General features: G+C 41.1%; 1 protein-coding gene across 10 annotated transcripts in view; it reads left to right on the forward strand.

Moving 5' to 3' along the window:
- DZANK1 (double zinc ribbon and ankyrin repeat domains 1) overlaps positions 1-16,783 on the forward strand; it is a 62,500-nt gene that overhangs the window by 30,847 nt on the left and 14,870 nt on the right. For 6 of the 10 annotated variants that reach the window (XR_003524566.2, XM_027621270.2, XM_027621273.2 and 3 more), the window contains exons 8-12: positions 235-352; positions 5,520-5,633; positions 12,107-12,199; positions 14,791-14,913; positions 15,947-16,111. Coding sequence is in view for 9 of the 10 variants with exons in the window: in XM_027621270.2 (XP_027477071.2) it covers positions 235-352; positions 5,520-5,633; positions 12,107-12,199; positions 14,791-14,913; positions 15,947-16,111 (613 nt within the window). In the remaining variant the exon portion in view is untranslated. The remainder of the gene's footprint in view (positions 1-234; positions 353-5,519; positions 5,634-12,106; positions 12,200-14,790; positions 14,914-15,946; positions 16,112-16,783) is intronic. The other 4 variants (XM_027621277.2, XM_027621276.2, XM_027621280.2 and 1 more) reach the window with 4 other exon arrangements.

A 16,783-nucleotide genomic window follows, 5' to 3' on the forward strand; every position in this document is an offset into this window, starting at 1 on the left:
AGGTAAGCCAGGCCAGGTGAAGGACCAGTGGGTCCAGGTGGAAGGCCACTTTGTAATAAAATGACTGGAGAAGCAACCCCTGTCTTGAACTTGTTCCATATAGCCTTTGAGAGTGGTCTGCTCTTTGTTTTGTTTTTTTATTTTCTAAAATGTTTGAACACTTGGAGATTTTCATCTGACTTCTTAATGTGAACCCATCAGAACATAGCCAATCAGAAACCTATTTTGTTGCAGGTGTGCCCACTGCCTGGCCCCCCGCCCATCTGACCCCTTTGCTCGCTTCTGTCAAGAATGTGGCTCTCCTGTCCCACCCATATTTGGCTGTCGTCTCCCACCCCCAGAAGGAGCTCAGGTGAGCAGCAGAATCTTTAAAAACTTCTTTCATTGGTTTATCTGATCTTTAGTAGAGCAGTAGCATAGTACCTGGCACTCATGATCCACAAACATAAATATTGTTGAAAAAATTACCGGCAGACTAATCTCTTATTGCCCAGTCTCTTACTTAAAAATGGAAAACCTTGTTTGCGATGCCATTTCTTTTGGTGGCCTTACAGAAGCACAGGTTCAGAAGGATACTGAAATCCTATTGTATTTTTTTTTAAAGATTTTATTTATTTATTTGACAGAGGAAGAGAGAGAGAGTGCGTGCATGCACAATAGGGGGAGTGGCAGGCAGAGGGAGAGAGAGAAGCAGGCTCCCCGTGGAGCAGGGAGCCTGATGTAGGACTCAAACCCAGGACCCGGAGTTCATGACCTGAGCCGAAGGCAGATGCTTAACCAACTGAGCCACGCAGGTGCCCTGAAATCTTATTGTTTCAGTGATATGTGCATAGATAAATATATATTTCCTACTCAGATGATACTCAGTTTATAACCTGGGTACAGTAATATTTCTATTCTAGAAATAAATGGAGAGAAGTACTAATTACAAATCTGCATATCCTTAAGATACATCATTTTGTCCGAAGATTGGTATAAGCTATAGATTGATCTATTAAAAAATTTTGGCTGTTAAGTGTAGATAATAATTGGTATAAGCCTACTAATGAGTTTATAGTTAGAAAAGATACTCAGCTTACTAAAAATCAAAACCTTCACCAAAATATGTTATCTTTTATGCACTTGAAACTTGGGGAGTTTTATGGAGTAGGGTTTACAAAATGAAATAAAAGGATCTATGATGTTGACTGAAAGATAACCATCTTTAAAAAGATAGTCACTAAGAAAAAGCCACTAATTCAGTGTGTTTAAGTCTAGAGTTCTAGAATTGAGTTATACCTTCAAGCAAAGGGTGAGAATCTAAATGGATATCTTTTTTACAATTTATTCCAAGGTATTGCTCAAGATTGTTGTAGAAGTTAATTTAATTTTCTATAATGTATTTTGAACTTCATAAAAAAGATAATACAGAAAATAAACTATAAATAGATCCCAGCAGTGTGGATTTCCCCTGCTTATTTTCATTCATTGGTGCAGTGTCAAAGTTATTTTTTACTTGCCTGAGAACAGATTTTCAAAGACTTTATTTATTTATTATAAATAATAATAAATATTTTTTATTATAGTGTGAGCAGGGGATGGGGTCAGGGAGAGGCAGAGAAAGAATCCCAAGCAGACTCTGTGCTGAGCACAGAGCCCAGTGTGGGGCTCAGTCCCACAACCCTGAGATCACAACCTGAGTTGAAACCAAGAGTCAGTCGCTCAACCAGTTGTGCCACCCAGGCACCCTGGAAAACAGATTTTCAGAACTTTCTTTGTTCTTTTAGGGAGGAAAAGTTATCAAAGATTATAAATATTTTATTTATTTTTATTATTTTATTTTTATTAATTTTATTATTTTATTTATTATTTTTATTTATTATTTATTATTTTTATTATTTTTTAAAAGATTTTATTTATTTGTTTGACAAAGAGAGAGAGCACAAGCAGGGGGAGCAGCAGGCAAAGGGAGAAGCAGGCTCCCCGCTGAGCAAGGAGCCCAATGCGGGGCTCGATCCTAGGACCCTGTGATCATGACCGGAGCCGAAGGAAGAGGCGTAACCGACTGAGGCACCCAGGTGCCCCAAGATTATAAATATTTTAAATGGTAAACTTAATCCAAGACAGAGTCTCATTAACAGATGGAGAAGTGCACCTTACAGCTCCAGATCCACCCTTCATTGCCCTGCCTCGTGGGTCCTGGAGCTGGACCCTTTTAACATTTCTCCTGTGCCAGCTAGCTAGATGTTAATTTTGTTAGTAGAGGAACATTGCTGCTGGAGGGACACTGCAGGAGAATGGACTTGGCCTTTCTTCCTGGTTCTGGTATGCTTTCCTCTCTTTTTGCTCTGGCAGTGCTCAACTAACCTGCAGGAATCCAGTTGTGCTGAGCCCCGTTGTGTTTTGGTAACATCCCATGAACAGCTTCTCAGTGAGTTTCACTGGCACCCCAGCCAGCTTCCAGATAGTCCTCAGGCATCCCAGTGGGCAGTTTGCCAGCAAGCTATAGGAGCATGCCTGCACAGGCCTTCCCAGCATGTTCTACCAGCTCCCCAGAGGGAGATTTCCAAACAGGTTTCATTGGACCCAGTTTTTTGCTTTTTGCTTGCCGGTTCAGGTCTATGTCACCCCAGTTGAACTTCTTTGCTATCCAATGGTCAACAGCCATACTCCTTTTCCTCCCCATTTATTTATCTTTTCTGTAATATATATCATCATATATATTACATCTATATATGTTATAAACTGAAAATGCAGTGTTACATGATCTTATGTCATTTAAAGAAAAAATGTTTATGTACTCATATCTGGTGTCTCATTTCTTCATTTCTTTCCTGTGAACTCAGGTTATCGTCTAGTGTCACTTAGTTTCAGCCTGGTGGACTTCCTTACTAAAGGCACATCTGCTAGCCATTTCTTTCTGTCTTTGTCTATCTGATAATATTTATTTTGCATCCTCTTTTGAAGGATAATTTTACTGGATGTAGAATTCTTGTTTGACAGTTATTTTTAAGGATGTACTTATTTATTTGAGGGGGGGGAAGGGAAGGGCAAAGGTAGAAGGAGACTCTCAAGCAGGCACCCCACTGAGCATGGAGCCTGATGATGCAGGGCTCGATCTCACAACCCTGAGATCATGACCTGAGCTGAAATCAAGAGTCAGACGCTTAACAGACTGAGCCACCCAGAAGCCCCTTGTTTGACAGTTATTTTTAATTTCAGTCCTTTGAAGACATTATTCTCCTACCCCTGGTCTCCATGGTTTTTGATGTATGTGATAAGTAGTTTTTTCTCTTGCTACTTTTAAGACTTTTCTCTTTCTCTGACATTCAACAATCTGACTATAGTGTGCCTAAGTGTGGATCTCTTTCTGTTTATCTTTCTTGGAATTGATTTTCTTGGAGCTATAGATTAATGTTTTTCTTCAAATGTGGGAAGTTTTTGGCTATTATTTCTTCAAATTCTTTTTTTTTTTTTTGCCTTTTCTTCTCTCTCCCTTCCTTCTAAGACTCCTATTACATGTATGTTGATATGTTTTATGTTGTCCTACAAGTGTTTGATGGTTTATTTTCTTCCATCCTTTTTCTCTTTGTTCTTCAGATTGGAAAATTTCTATTGAACATATTCATGTTCACCAGTTCTTTCTTCTGTCATCTCTGATCTGCTATGGAGTCCCTCTGGAGGTTTTTTTGTTTTTTTTTGTTTTTTTCTTTTCCCCATTTCAGTTATTTTAATTTTAAACTCCAGGTTTTGATATGGTTCTTTTTAAAAAATAATTTCTATGTCTTTATTGAGAGTCCCTATTTTTTTGAATCATCACCATAATACTTTCTTTATCCTTTAAACATGGTTTCCTTGAGTTCTTTGAACAGTTTTATAACAGCTGTTTTGAAATCTTTGTAAATCCAACATCTGGGGATACTATATCTACCAACTGTTTTTTTTCTCCCTGAGTTTAGGTCACGCTTTCTTGTTTTTTGTGTGCCTCATAATTTTTTTAATTCTGGACATCTTAGATGATACATTGTAACAACTCTGGATTCTAACGTTTTCTTTCTTTTTCTTTTTTTTTTCTGCTATTTTTATTTTTGTTTACTGGGATTAATTTTTTTCTCATGTTTGTCTCCCCTGAAATGTGTGGCCTCTGATGTCAGGTTTTGGTTTTTTTTTAAGATTTTATTTATTTATTCATGCGAGACAGAGGGAGAGAGAGAGGAAGAGAGAGAGAGAGAGAGAAGTAGAGGGAGAAGCAGGCTCCCAAGGAGCAGGGAGCCCGATGTGGGACCCGATCCCAGGACCCTGGGATCATGACCTGAGCCGAAGGCAGACGCTTAACCATCTGAGCCACCCAGGCGCCCCTGATATCAGGTTTTTTGTTCTTGTTTTTATTTTTAAGCCTGGGGTCACCCCTGGGTCTGCATAGCTTAGTGCTCAACTGAAGATTGGCCAGAAGTTGTACTCAAATACCTTGGTCCAGTAAGGCTTCCACTCTCTGCTGATGGATCTATGTGTGGCCTGGATCAAACATTCAATCTTCAGGCTATTTTCAAGTCTGCCTCAGCTTTTACTTTATACTGAACTCCCTTGCATCTCCATGTGTAGCCTCCATCAGCCAGCAATGTATGAGTGGCTTACTCCCACTCTGGTTTATGCTATACATGTGCATATCTTCCAGTCAACTAAAGATATGTGGGGAGCTTATCAAGCACCCTATATTTGACTTACCTCCTGGAACTTTCTGTTAAATCCCTGACTAGTTGCCTCAAACAGGATGATGATTTCAGGCTCATATAGCCGCTGGCTCTCCCTGTTTTCTTGCCACTGAGATTGTCATCTTAATAGTGCTCCAAATCAAGTGACCCCTGCCCAGCTGCAGCTATGAAGCTGCTGGTTTTCACAGCATCTCCTGCCCCAGTGAGGCTGCCACACTGACAGAGCTAGAGGAGGATGGGTATAGCCTCAAGCAGGAACCACATAGACTTGTAGTGTTCTTATCTGAAATTCACCACTTTTCAGTTTGTTGTGTGCCTTTGGTGACTTTCAGAATCTGGAATGGTTTTTTGACTCTGAAATGACAGTTTTATCCAAATTTATAATTGCTTTTTGGAGAGAGGATTTGTGGGTTTCCTTACTCCATTGTGCTGTAAGATATTTTTTCTTTTTTTTTTTACACTTCTATTTTCCACAGTAAACATGTTCTTACAATATAAAAAAATAAGAATAAAGGTAATTATTTTTAAACATTTTTTACGAAAGTAAATTAAATCTTTTTCTTAAGATTTTATTTATTTGAGAGAGAGAGAGAGAGAGCACAAGTGGGGGGAGGGGCAGAGGGAGAGAGAGAAGCAGACTCCCCCGCTCAGCAGGGAGCCCAGTGCGGGACTTGATCCCAGGACTCCAGGATCATGACCTGAGCCAAAGGCAGATGCTTAACCGACTGAGCCACCCAGGCACCCCAAAAGCAAATTAAATCTTATATTCGAAGATCTACTTATACCTTCAGGTTTTGCATCCCAAGACAAACCTCTTTCTTTGTGCAGATGGGCTTATGTGCAGAGTGTGGAAACATGGTGCCCATGAACACTCCCATCTGTGTGGTGTGTGAGGCCTCTCTTATCCTACAGCTGCAGCCACAGGCCAGCCTCCGCTTGAAGGTAATGAAATGTGATTCTGTAAAAACATGAATAAAATATATAGAAAGTGATATGTAAGCCGTTAAATGTCTTCAGCTGATGCAGTTGGTGAACAACTGATAAACTAATATCTGTGAACAAAATCCACTCTAATTTTTGGGAAGGCATGCTGCCCAAGAATTTTACCTGGCAGTAGGATCTATAATTGTTAAGAGAGAGGTACATAGAAATGTGTTCCCTACACATGGATTTGGAGGGCAAAATGCATACAACTAACTTAGGCAGTTTTTTACCTTATATATTTAAACTTCAACATTGCAATTAATATTGCAGTTAAGAACTTTTCATCTTGTCCTTAAAGTTGTTTTATGTTTTATTTGATTATGGATCTCTGTTATGTAGAAAAGAATGATTATAGCCGGTCACATGGATGAAAAAGTTAAGTATCAAAAAAAAAGAAAAAGAAAAATTTAAGTATCATCATCATATATATTCAGAAAACATTGCTAGACAATGTCATACCAAGAAAATATTTTTGGTAGAATCATTGAATGAACAACTGTATCTTTTCCCCATTTTTCAGTTTACAGGCCCATTCACTTCCTCTTTAATCTCAAGTAAATGTCACTAAAGGAAAAATAGATTTAGAATTTGAGACATAAAAAAGCAAGAGTTTTTAGTAATAAGGGATTTAATGTACAACTGGAACTGTAATACTCCTAAAATGACTTTGTGGATTTTCATATGAGCAACCTGTATTGAAGTTTATGAGAGAAAGGGGACATCCACTTTTTCTTTTACCTCCAAGCTCCCCTTCACTCTGAAAGGTTTTTAAGTATTCCAAACAATGTAAGCCTTCAGAAATGAGACTTTGAAGAACTGGCCAGGCCAGGATCAGGTAGATGAAAATTTACTAATTGTTTTGTTAGATGGATGGAGCAGGGAGTGGTATGAGCCTGAGGAATAGTCTCTGGACACCCACTTTAGGGTTCCTTGAATAGGGACGATTGAGGGAAGGGGTCTGAGGAAGGAGTGGTCTCTAGGCCCGGCCTCTAGAATTCACAGGCACTCGGGCCTAGTCTGGCATCTCTCATGATGGTGCAGCCATGAACCTTCCTTCAGCTTCACTTTATTTCTCTGGGTTCTGCCTTACACCTCGAGTGTGAACCCTCAGGTACTGAGGGGATTTTTCAAAGACACCTTTGATGTGACTTTTCCCAGCATGCTGCTTCCTGGACCACTCTCTGGGCCTCTGCACCTGGACTCTCCCTGGACTCTGATCCCTAGACCCACTGCCCCTGATCCTGCCCACACTTGCAGCAGTGGAGGTAGCAGTCTGGTGGGTGGGGGGGGCCACAGAGGAAGAATTCACTAACTCTTATCAGGGGCTGGGGCCAGGGAAAGCTTTGGAAATGGAGTGTCATCTGATGGATATTGTGGGAGGCACAAGCACTTGCCAGATGGGGAAGGAATGGGGCAAAGAAAAGTTGCTCATGTGTATGTGTGGGAGGTCAGGGGGAGAGGGTGTTCCAGGAAGATGTACAGAGACTGGAAACTTTGTAAGCAGTTTGGTTTTGCTGAGTGGCAGAAATGCTGGAGATGCTGTGGGCTGTGCAAGATGGCGCCTTCTCTACTGTACTTAGCAGCTCTGATTTCTCCCAGTGCACCCTGAACGGTTGAAAGCAGGGACAGGATTTAATCAGACTTGATTTTTTAGACTTTTATCACCATGACATCTGATGTTGAAGGGAAATGCCTGATGCCTGATATTTATGGCCAATCAGTATTGCTGCTTCTACTCACAGAAGGACACCTGTTTGGAAACCCTGGGCTGAGAATCTTTATCCCAGTGGCTTTCCCAGGTCTTACATGGGGATAGATTTTTAGATAACATTCTCACCCAGAGAGGCACCTCCGAGGTCAGTGGGAACACCTGTTGTTCACAGAAGCCAACAGACTTACCTTCCCCAAGGCACCAGCAGGGCCTGCTGAAGACCTTCCTTGCTGTTTCTGTGTTGGTCTCCCTCTCACTGCACATAGCGTACAAAGCACCATCCATCCTCTTCCTACCAACCACTGGTGCAGACTTATCTTCTGTTGATTTATTTTTTTTAAAAAGATTTATTTATTTATTTATTTGAAAGAGAGAGAGAATGAGAGAGAGAGAGAGCACATGAGACGGGGAAGGGTCAGAGGGAGAAGCAGACTCCCCGCCGAGCAGGGAGCCCGATGCGGGACTTGATCCCGGAACTCCAGCATCATGACCTGAGCTGAAGGCAGTCGCTTAACCAACTGAGCCACCCAGGCACCCTCTTCTGTTGATTTAAAGGCCATGTCAAAGCTGAGGAATTTTGCTCTATCAGATATATATTTCTTTGCTGCCAGGATTGGAAGCTATAGTAGCAGAAGTTTCTCCTTTTACTCTCTGGCACAGGTGCCTGTATTTAAGGAGAAAAGAGGATTTTGCACTTTCAAAAATTTTCTAATTTTTTGTAACAAGTGAAATAGTCCTAAAGATATACAAAGAGGTGCGTAATTTCCCCACCCACCTCTATTTCTATCCTCCTGAAATAACTGATGATAGTGAATATCCTTCTATGTATTTTTCTGGATGCACAGAAACATGCATATGTATTCACACATTTAGATTTGGTTTTGTTTTGGGTTTTATTTATATTTTTAAAAGATTTATTTATTTATTTGAGAGAGAAAGAGAGAGCACGTGTGAGTGGAGGGGAGGAGCAGAGGGAGAGGGAGAGTGAGAGAGAGAATCTCGAGCAGACTCCCTGCAGAGCAAGGAGCCCGAGGCAGGGCTCAGTCTCACCACCCCAAGATCATGACCTGAGCTGAAACCAAGAGTTGGACGCTCAACCGACCGAGCCACCCAGGTGTCCCAAGTTTTGTTTTGGTTTTTAAACAAATGTATTCCACTGGCCATTTTCTAAAGTTGGAAATTAATTTGAGCATCTCTCATTTCACAAGAACACATGAATTCTCCTTTACCAAGAGATCATCAATTTCATTTGGGCTCTAACTAGCACATATAGTATACCCCCAGGTCTCCAGTCATATTGGGTTCCTAGAATCTGACAGGCTTAGGGCTGGGATCCTCTTGACGTCATTACTGAAAAAGATCTGATTATTCACGTGACTGGGGCAATTACCTCCTTATGAGACTCCTGCCTCTCACACGGTGATTTGGGGCTAAAGCCAGTGTAACCACAACTCTGCATCAAGCAGAACTTTAGCTTGGTAACTTACAAAATCCACTTTGAGATGAAGTTTGCAATGACCTACTACATTTTCCACACTTCATTTTGTCAGAGCTTATCATTTGAGAGATTAGAAAATTGTTCTCATGTCCCAACTACTCTGTAAGGAAAAATGTTACCCCAATAACTAAGTTGGGTCCACTAAATTGCTTAGAACCATTCAACTAGACACACTGCAAATGCTATGGATGAGGTAGCAAATGAGGGTATTTTTTATTTTATTTTATTTATTTATTTGACAGAGAGAGAGACAGCGAGAGAGGGAACACAAGCAGGGGGAGTTGGAGAGGGAGACTTAGGCTTCCCACTGAGCAGGGAGGCCAATGCAGAGCCTGATCCCAGGACCCTGGGATCATGACCTGAGCCGAAGGCAGATGCTCAACGACTGAGTCACCCAAGCGCCCCAGCATATGAGGGTATTGACTTTTTTTTTTTAAAGATTTTATTTATTTATTTGAAAGAGAGAGGTCGAGAGAGAGCACAAGGTGGGGGGCAGAGAGAGAAGCAGACTTCCCGCTGAGCAGGGAGCCAGACATGGGGCTCAATCCTAGGACCCCGGAATCACAACCTGAGCCAAAGGCAGATGCTTAACTGACTGAGCCACCTAGGTGCCAGAGGGTAATGACTTTTTAAAAAAAGGTCCTCATCACAGATGTTTAGCATCTTCTTTAAGGTAGTCTGATAGTGGCCTCAATCTCAGGTCATCCCTGTGGACATCTATGAGTGTAGTGATTGTGACGTAAAATTTTTTCTATCTGTGGGTCATGGTCACTGCTCTTCAAGGAAGTAAGCCATGACATGGTGTCAAAAAGTCACCAACAAAACCATTAGAAATGCCTGTTGGCCAAGAAGGCTGTGTTTACTGGACTTGAAACAGTATGTAGACTGCCATTTTGACTGTCTTGATAGTATCTCAGAAGAGAGAAGGCAGGGAAAGGTGTTTATAGGGTTTTAGTGATGCATTTGGGTGATTTTTTAAAAAGAGAGTTTGACAAGAGTGAATCCTAAGGTCAGTTATGGACTTTGGGTGATAATGATATGTCCATGTGGGTTCACTGGTTGTACCGACAGTACCATCCTGGTATGGGATGTCAGCATTCGGGGAGATTGTGTATGTGTGGGAACAGGGAGTAAGTATATGGGAACTCCCTGTAATTTCTGCTCAGTTTTTATATAAACCTAGAACTTCTCTAGAAAATGAAGTTTATTAGTTAAAAAAAATTTAAAAGGGAGTTTTGCAAGGCAGGATTGGGATAGGGCAGAGTTAGGTTGGATCGGGCAAAGTTATGACATGCTAGCTTTAAAAATAGTTTATTTAAATAAAATTTTAAAATATTTAAATAAAAAATTTAATAATTTATTTAAATAAAAATTTTAGCCACTGGGTGGCTCAGTCGGTTAAGCATCTGACTCTTGATTTCAACTCAGATCTGATCTCAGGGTGGTGAGATTGAGCCCTGCGTCAGGCTCTGTGCTATGTGTGGAGTCTTCTTAAGATTCTCTCTCTCCCTCTGCCCCCCACCCCTGCTCTCTCTCTCTCTCTCTCTCTCAAAATAAATAAATAAATAAAAATTTTATATGTTTAAGGTGATGATGTTTTAGTATACATGTACATAGTGAAATGACTACTGCAGTCAAGCTAATTAATATATCCATCTTTGTATACTGGAAATTTGCTGAGAGTAGATTTTAGGTGTTCTCACTACACGTGCATGCGAACACACATGTGCATGCACACATACACGCACACACACATAGAAATATTAACGATGTGCGGATATACTAATTTTGGATTGTGGGACCTGCCAGCATGAGGATCCTGAGGTAAGCTGTTGGACTGAAAAGTAAGCAGCCTTACTGGTTTATAGTCTTTCCAGAATATTTCCTGCAGCAAACAGCTTTGTTATTTTTGTTTGATCTCAGTATTTTTTATAACACAGGGACAGGAAATTTGACTCACTTCTCAAGGAGTGTCTTGAGTGTCACCAGATCTTTTCTGAGTCTCCAGGAAGACCACAGTCCTAAATCTCACAGAAAAGCTCTGGCAGTTGCAGATTATGCTACAGAGACTTTAAGCAACTTTGAAGAATGCTGGAACCAGGGAGTGTCAGGATCCACAGAGAGCGAGTCTGTGATATTCTGATATTTTGAATAGCAGTCAGTCAGCCATTTGCACTTTAGGAGTTCTTTGAGTTGCAAGAACTTGGAGTCTTCTACTTGGTTTAATTTCACTTGGAGTGAAATTAACCAGACTTGGAAAGGCCAGGGACCTCATAGCCTACCTAGTGGCATTGGAACTACAATCCTGGGAGTTGGACTTTCTCTTGATCATCTTCTTTGCCTCTACAGCTTCAGAACACATGGTGTCAGTTTCAGGACACCTGGGAAATGTAGGCACTGGAGTAGAAAGGAACACTGAGTGTCACTGATAAGTGAAGGGGATAGTATCCTGATAGTGCAGAATAGTCCAGCGACTGAACAGGTTTTAGCAAACCTCTAATAGTTGAACTCTAGTAGACTATTTTAATATTCCTTCCTCCCTTCCTCCCTTCCTCCCTCCCTCCCTTCCTTCTCTCCCTCCCTCCCTCCCTCCCTCCCTCCCTTCTTCCTTCCTTCCTTCCTTCCTTCCTTCCTTCCTTCCTTCCTTCCTTCCTTCCTCTCTTTATTGCTACTTATCCTCAGTTTCCTAACTTGGAAAGTTGTACTTACCATTTATTTTCTAAGAGAGTCTTTTCATTTTTGCATTTCTGAGTGAGAAACTGTAGAGCAAACCTAAATTCATTAACATGAAGCCCCATGGGCTGTTTACAAGATGACTTGTAAACACATAGATAAGCTTTTGCTAGTCTTGGACTTTTCTGTTTATTGTTCAAGCCATGAGATGAAGACCCTACCATCATGTTTTCCACTGGGGAGAAAAAAAGTAAATACTTATACATAATCAGTGCAAAATTTTTTATTTGCCTTTCTGAGACCAAATGAATACTTGTTTTCAGTTTGTTCATTTTGAGTTTTGTTTCTTTGGGTGGGGCGGGGGGGAGAGTTTCTTTTAAAATGATTTTTGTCTGACACTATGTTGTAATCATTCCTAAACCAATCCAGTTTCAGGGTCTGGGTGTTAAAATAGGGTCCATAGCTGGCTGATTGAAAAGACTGCTTGATGATTTCTTTGCACAGTTATTTGCTCAGAGAAAAATATATTTCTCGTTCTTTGTTTTCAAGGAGAAAGTAGTCTGCCGCACCTGTGGTACAGGGAATCCAGCTCACCTGAAATACTGTGTCACTTGTGAGGGGGCCCTGCCTTCATTTCAAGAGGTAGGTTGACAGCATGGACTAGGCGTCTATTTGGTGGCTGCTAAATGTCCAGTTTCAATAATAATGAAGAAATATAATCTGCAGAGGAGGGAAGAAGTAGGAGGTTGGAGAGACACACTGAAGGCAATATTTCTAAATGTGGAGAGGACTTTGTATATTCACCAATACAAAATAGTTTTCAAAGTCTTAACTCAAGGGGGATTCAATAAAATCAGCAATTTCTAACAATTTCATTTAATAACTTTGCACAGAAGGCTGGTGGCAGCCAGCAGAGAAGTAGACCCACTTGTATTTCATTCACGGTCAGGTATGTCTTTACTGACTGGGCCATGCTGTTGTTTGAAATTGAGAACATGGTGGGTACCCACTTCTGGATTTTCTGCCAGCCTATTTGGAGTATTTAAAGTGAAGGAATAGGAGTACGTGCAACTGAAATTGACGTTATTACCTGTCAGGGATGTAGTTGTCTCTGGGTCTCACTTATCAGGAAAACTGTTTCAGGAAAAATTACAAAATTGAATTTGTTTTCAGGATTTGATTTCTCTTTGAATGGTGTATCAGAGTTTGGATGTCGCAATGAGAGTATATATCACTGAAGTGCCATAGAAGTAACAATGTGTACTCAGTCTGATAGCTTATGTCTTTTCTTTGTTTAGCAGCATTAATATGAATGGAATAAAATACCTTTTCTTTCTTTAAAGCAATGTTATGTTTAAAAAAATCCACTTGAACAGTAGATGCATTTATTTTTCTAAAAGATTTTATGTATTTATTTATTTGAGAGAGAGAGAGGGCATAAACGGGGGAGGAGCGGGGGGGGGGAGAGGGAAGGGGGAAAGAATCTCAAGAATACTCTGCTTTGAGCGCAGAGCCGGATGCAGGCTCAATCTCACAACCCTGAGATTATGACCTCAGCCAAAATCAAGAGTTGGATGCTTAACCAACCAACTGAGCCACTCAGGCACCCTGAACAGTAGATGCATTTTTTTAAAAAGATTTTATTTATTTGACAGAGAGAGACACAGCGAGAGAGGGAACACAAGCAGGGGGAGTGGGAGAGGGAGAAGCAGGCTCCCTGCTGAGCAGAGAGCCCGACAGGGGGCTGGATCCCAGGACCCTGAGATCATGATCTGAGCCGAAGGCAGATGCTTAACGACTGAACCACCCAGGTGCCCCAACAGTAGATGCATTTAAATAAAAGATCTGAAGTCTTTATATTTAGAAACCCAAGTCAGCAAATTTTATATCAAAACCCTGTTGTAGCAGGAGGATACATTTGAAATTTAAGTCTGAAGCAAAAGTGTGGAAAGCATTTCTCTCTTGATTTGTCCCAAGGAGTCTCTCACTAATTGCACAGAAATGGGGTAAGGGTAAGCCTATACAAACAGAGATCTTTGTTCTATCCTTCTGGATAGATATCTGTTCTAGGATAACAAAACAGTCCCTGAAGTAAAACAGGATATAGCTAGGCAAATAAAGTTGACTAAAATATCAATCTTGGATGAAAAATGGTCCTTAGAAAACATCTTCCCTAGTGTGTACATTCTTAGTGTTGTGCGTGAGATATGTGTTGTTATCAATTGTATCAGTTATTCATTGATTCATTCATTCAGTAACCATTTGCATAACTCTGATGTGCCAAGGTTCAAGGTACTGTGTCAGTGGGGGAAAAATGTGAAGTATAGTCCTTTCTCTTAAAGAAATCAGGATCTAGTGGAAAGCAAGAGCAAGGAGGGAAGCTGACATATGGAGCCTGACCCTATGGTAAGCATCCCTCCATGTTTAATTGCCATGAACCATCTGAACCCTGCCTACAGACCTGTGAAGAGTGGAGAGGCTGCATGGAGCCATAGATAAAGGGCAGGCTTTAGAATCAGATGACCTGGGGTCAAATCTTGAGTCTTGCCTTCTCCATGCCTCGGTTTCCAACCTCTGTAAAACACAAGTCACGATGGCACCCACCTCACAGGTCTGTCCTGTGGTTTGATGCGAGGTTAGCAGGACAGTGCTCAGCACTATGTGCCTGCACATAGTAGGTGATCACATAGCAGTGACGAATACTCTCATCCTCATTTGTTCGATGAGAAAATCTCTTCCTAGGCAATAAGGAAGTAGCAGGAATCCAGGCCTACCTCACAAAGTTTCAGAAATTCTCACGAAACAATTCTCTCTCTCTCTCCCTAAAATAAAATAATTCTTTTCATGTGTCAGGGGTGGAAAATAAATTCACATTTCCAGATGGAAACCAGAGCCCTAAAGGAAAGAAGATAAACCTCAGTTGTGACAGTCTGCTTACATTCTTTCTTTATAAATATCGTTATGGTAAATCAATGGTAGGCTTGCTATGTTTGGTATTAAAGATACTGAGGAATATCAAGATGCATGAGGCACCAGTTTCATCAACTTGTGGAATGTGTCTTCTTTGTACGAATTTATTAATTGGTGAAGTTCATCGTAGTTTTACTCTTTGGGGCAAAAATACCTTATTCCAGGGTTTGCAATGATTTGGAGCTTTTTTCCCCTGAATTCAGAGGGAGATTGCAGAATATAGTATTAATCTGCCTATTGATAAAAGCCATTGTGTTTCCCAGCCCATGCGCAGTGGAGATAAAGCCCCTCCTCTGCCCACTCAGAAAGGGGAGACCATTTCCTTCTCCAAGTGTGGTCGCAGGAACCGCCGGGAAGCTTGCTTCTGTGACTGGTGTGGATCCACGGTGGGTATTTTAAATCTGAGCTTCTTGGCGCCGAGGCCTCACCACCACCCTAGAGATGGACAGTTCCTCCTCTTCCCCTGCCTTGCAGAAATCACTTCTTCGGATTTGAGTACTAGCACCTATTTACCTAAGAATCCGGGGACAGAGATAATGGATTCTGTTAAATTGAGAAAGCTCTGTTATTGCTGTTTTGCTTTGCATTTCTTTGAGGTTAAACTTTTTCAATCATTTATTGACTCTTGGTATTTCTTCTTTTATGAATTGTCTTCTTATCTTTAGAGAGAGAGAGAGAGAGAAAGAGCACACCAGTGGGGGAGGGGCAGAGGGAGAGAGAGAGAATCCTCAAGCCGATTCCCCACTGAGCCCGGAGCCCGACATGGGGCTTGATCCCGGGACCCCAAGATCATGAACTGAGCTGAAATGAAGAGCCAGATGCTTAACCCACTGAGGCTTTACCAGGCACCCCTTACCTTTTTAATGAAACACTTAAAGTCATTTCTTTGAATAAGTGTCCCATGTAAATAATACAGCACGCTTCCTGTGAAGGATTAATCTCCCTTCTCATCCCAGGCCCACAGCGCCTATCCCCAGAAGCAATCACCTAGTGTGTGTGTTCTTTGAGCCATTAAAAGCATTATTAAGTAAACTAGTAGTTTCATAGAAACACTAAATCTGTTCCTTTCACCTAGCAATGTACCTTGTTAGTAACTTCCTCATTCTTTTCAGTGGCTCTATAACATACTGCCATCTGTATGTATCATGATACATTTAAGCCATCCCCTACTGCTGGACATTTAGGTTGTTTTCCACTTATTTTCTCTAAAACCACAATCCTGCAGGGAATGGTCTTAAATATACTTCTTTGTGTACTTGTCCATCAGGAGAATAAGTTCTAGAAGGTAGACTTGCAGGATCAGGGGTATAGGCATATGTTATTTTGATGGCTGGGGATTGTATGGTATGAGAATAATTTACGTGGGAAAATTAGGACTCTAATATTTATGAAAGTGTAATAATATTTTCTGTCCTCTAGCCGGGCATTTCTGCTTGCTACTCTGTTTGCCCTAAATGTGGGGCCAGCAATCACCCATCTGCCCGATTCTGTGGTTCCTGTGGTATTTATGTGAAGTCCTTGGCAAGACTTAGCCTGGACAACAGCCTGGCTCTAGCTGCTGGAGAACTTGGCCCCTTTGCTGAGGTGAGGCCTCCATTGTAGGAAGCACTGGTGCCAGGAGGATGAGCTTAAGACTGAATTTGTTTCCTCCACCTTGTGGATCAACTCGGGGAAAGACAGCCGAAACATGTAGACCTTTCCTTTGTATTTTCAACTAGATGTGTAAATAAATTCGATCAATTTAGGCTTTAAACACTCGAGTGATTTCTTCAGAATTCAAAGATTTATCTATAGTAGATGGAGGTCTAATTGCATTTGCAAGACTAATATAAATAATGGAAATCAATACAATGTCATGAGGGAGAAATGGATTTAAAATACATGAGACAGGCATACTTTTTTTTTTTAAGATTTTATTTATTTATTTGAGAGACAGAGAGAAGCACAAGCGGAGTGGGGGGATAGGGAGGGGAAGGGCAGAGGGAGAAGCAGACTCCCCACTGAGCAGGGAGCCAGACACAGGGCTCAATCCCAGGACCCTGGGATCATGACCTGAGTGGAATGCAGACACTTAACTGACTGAGCCACCCAGGCGCCCTGAGACAGACATACTTCATGAATTTCTTATGTAGCCTGCCAGGAACTTTGCTCCTGCTCTTTTATATTTTAGAAAACTTACATCAAGCATATGAAATTGCTTTTGCCATTTATAACAACAGCGCACAGTTTAAGGAAAATCTTGCAGGATTATCTTCA

Source organism: Zalophus californianus, chromosome 8 (assembly GCF_009762305.2).
Source record: "Zalophus californianus isolate mZalCal1 chromosome 8, mZalCal1.pri.v2, whole genome shotgun sequence".
Taxonomy (NCBI): domain Eukaryota; kingdom Metazoa; phylum Chordata; class Mammalia; order Carnivora; family Otariidae; genus Zalophus; species Zalophus californianus.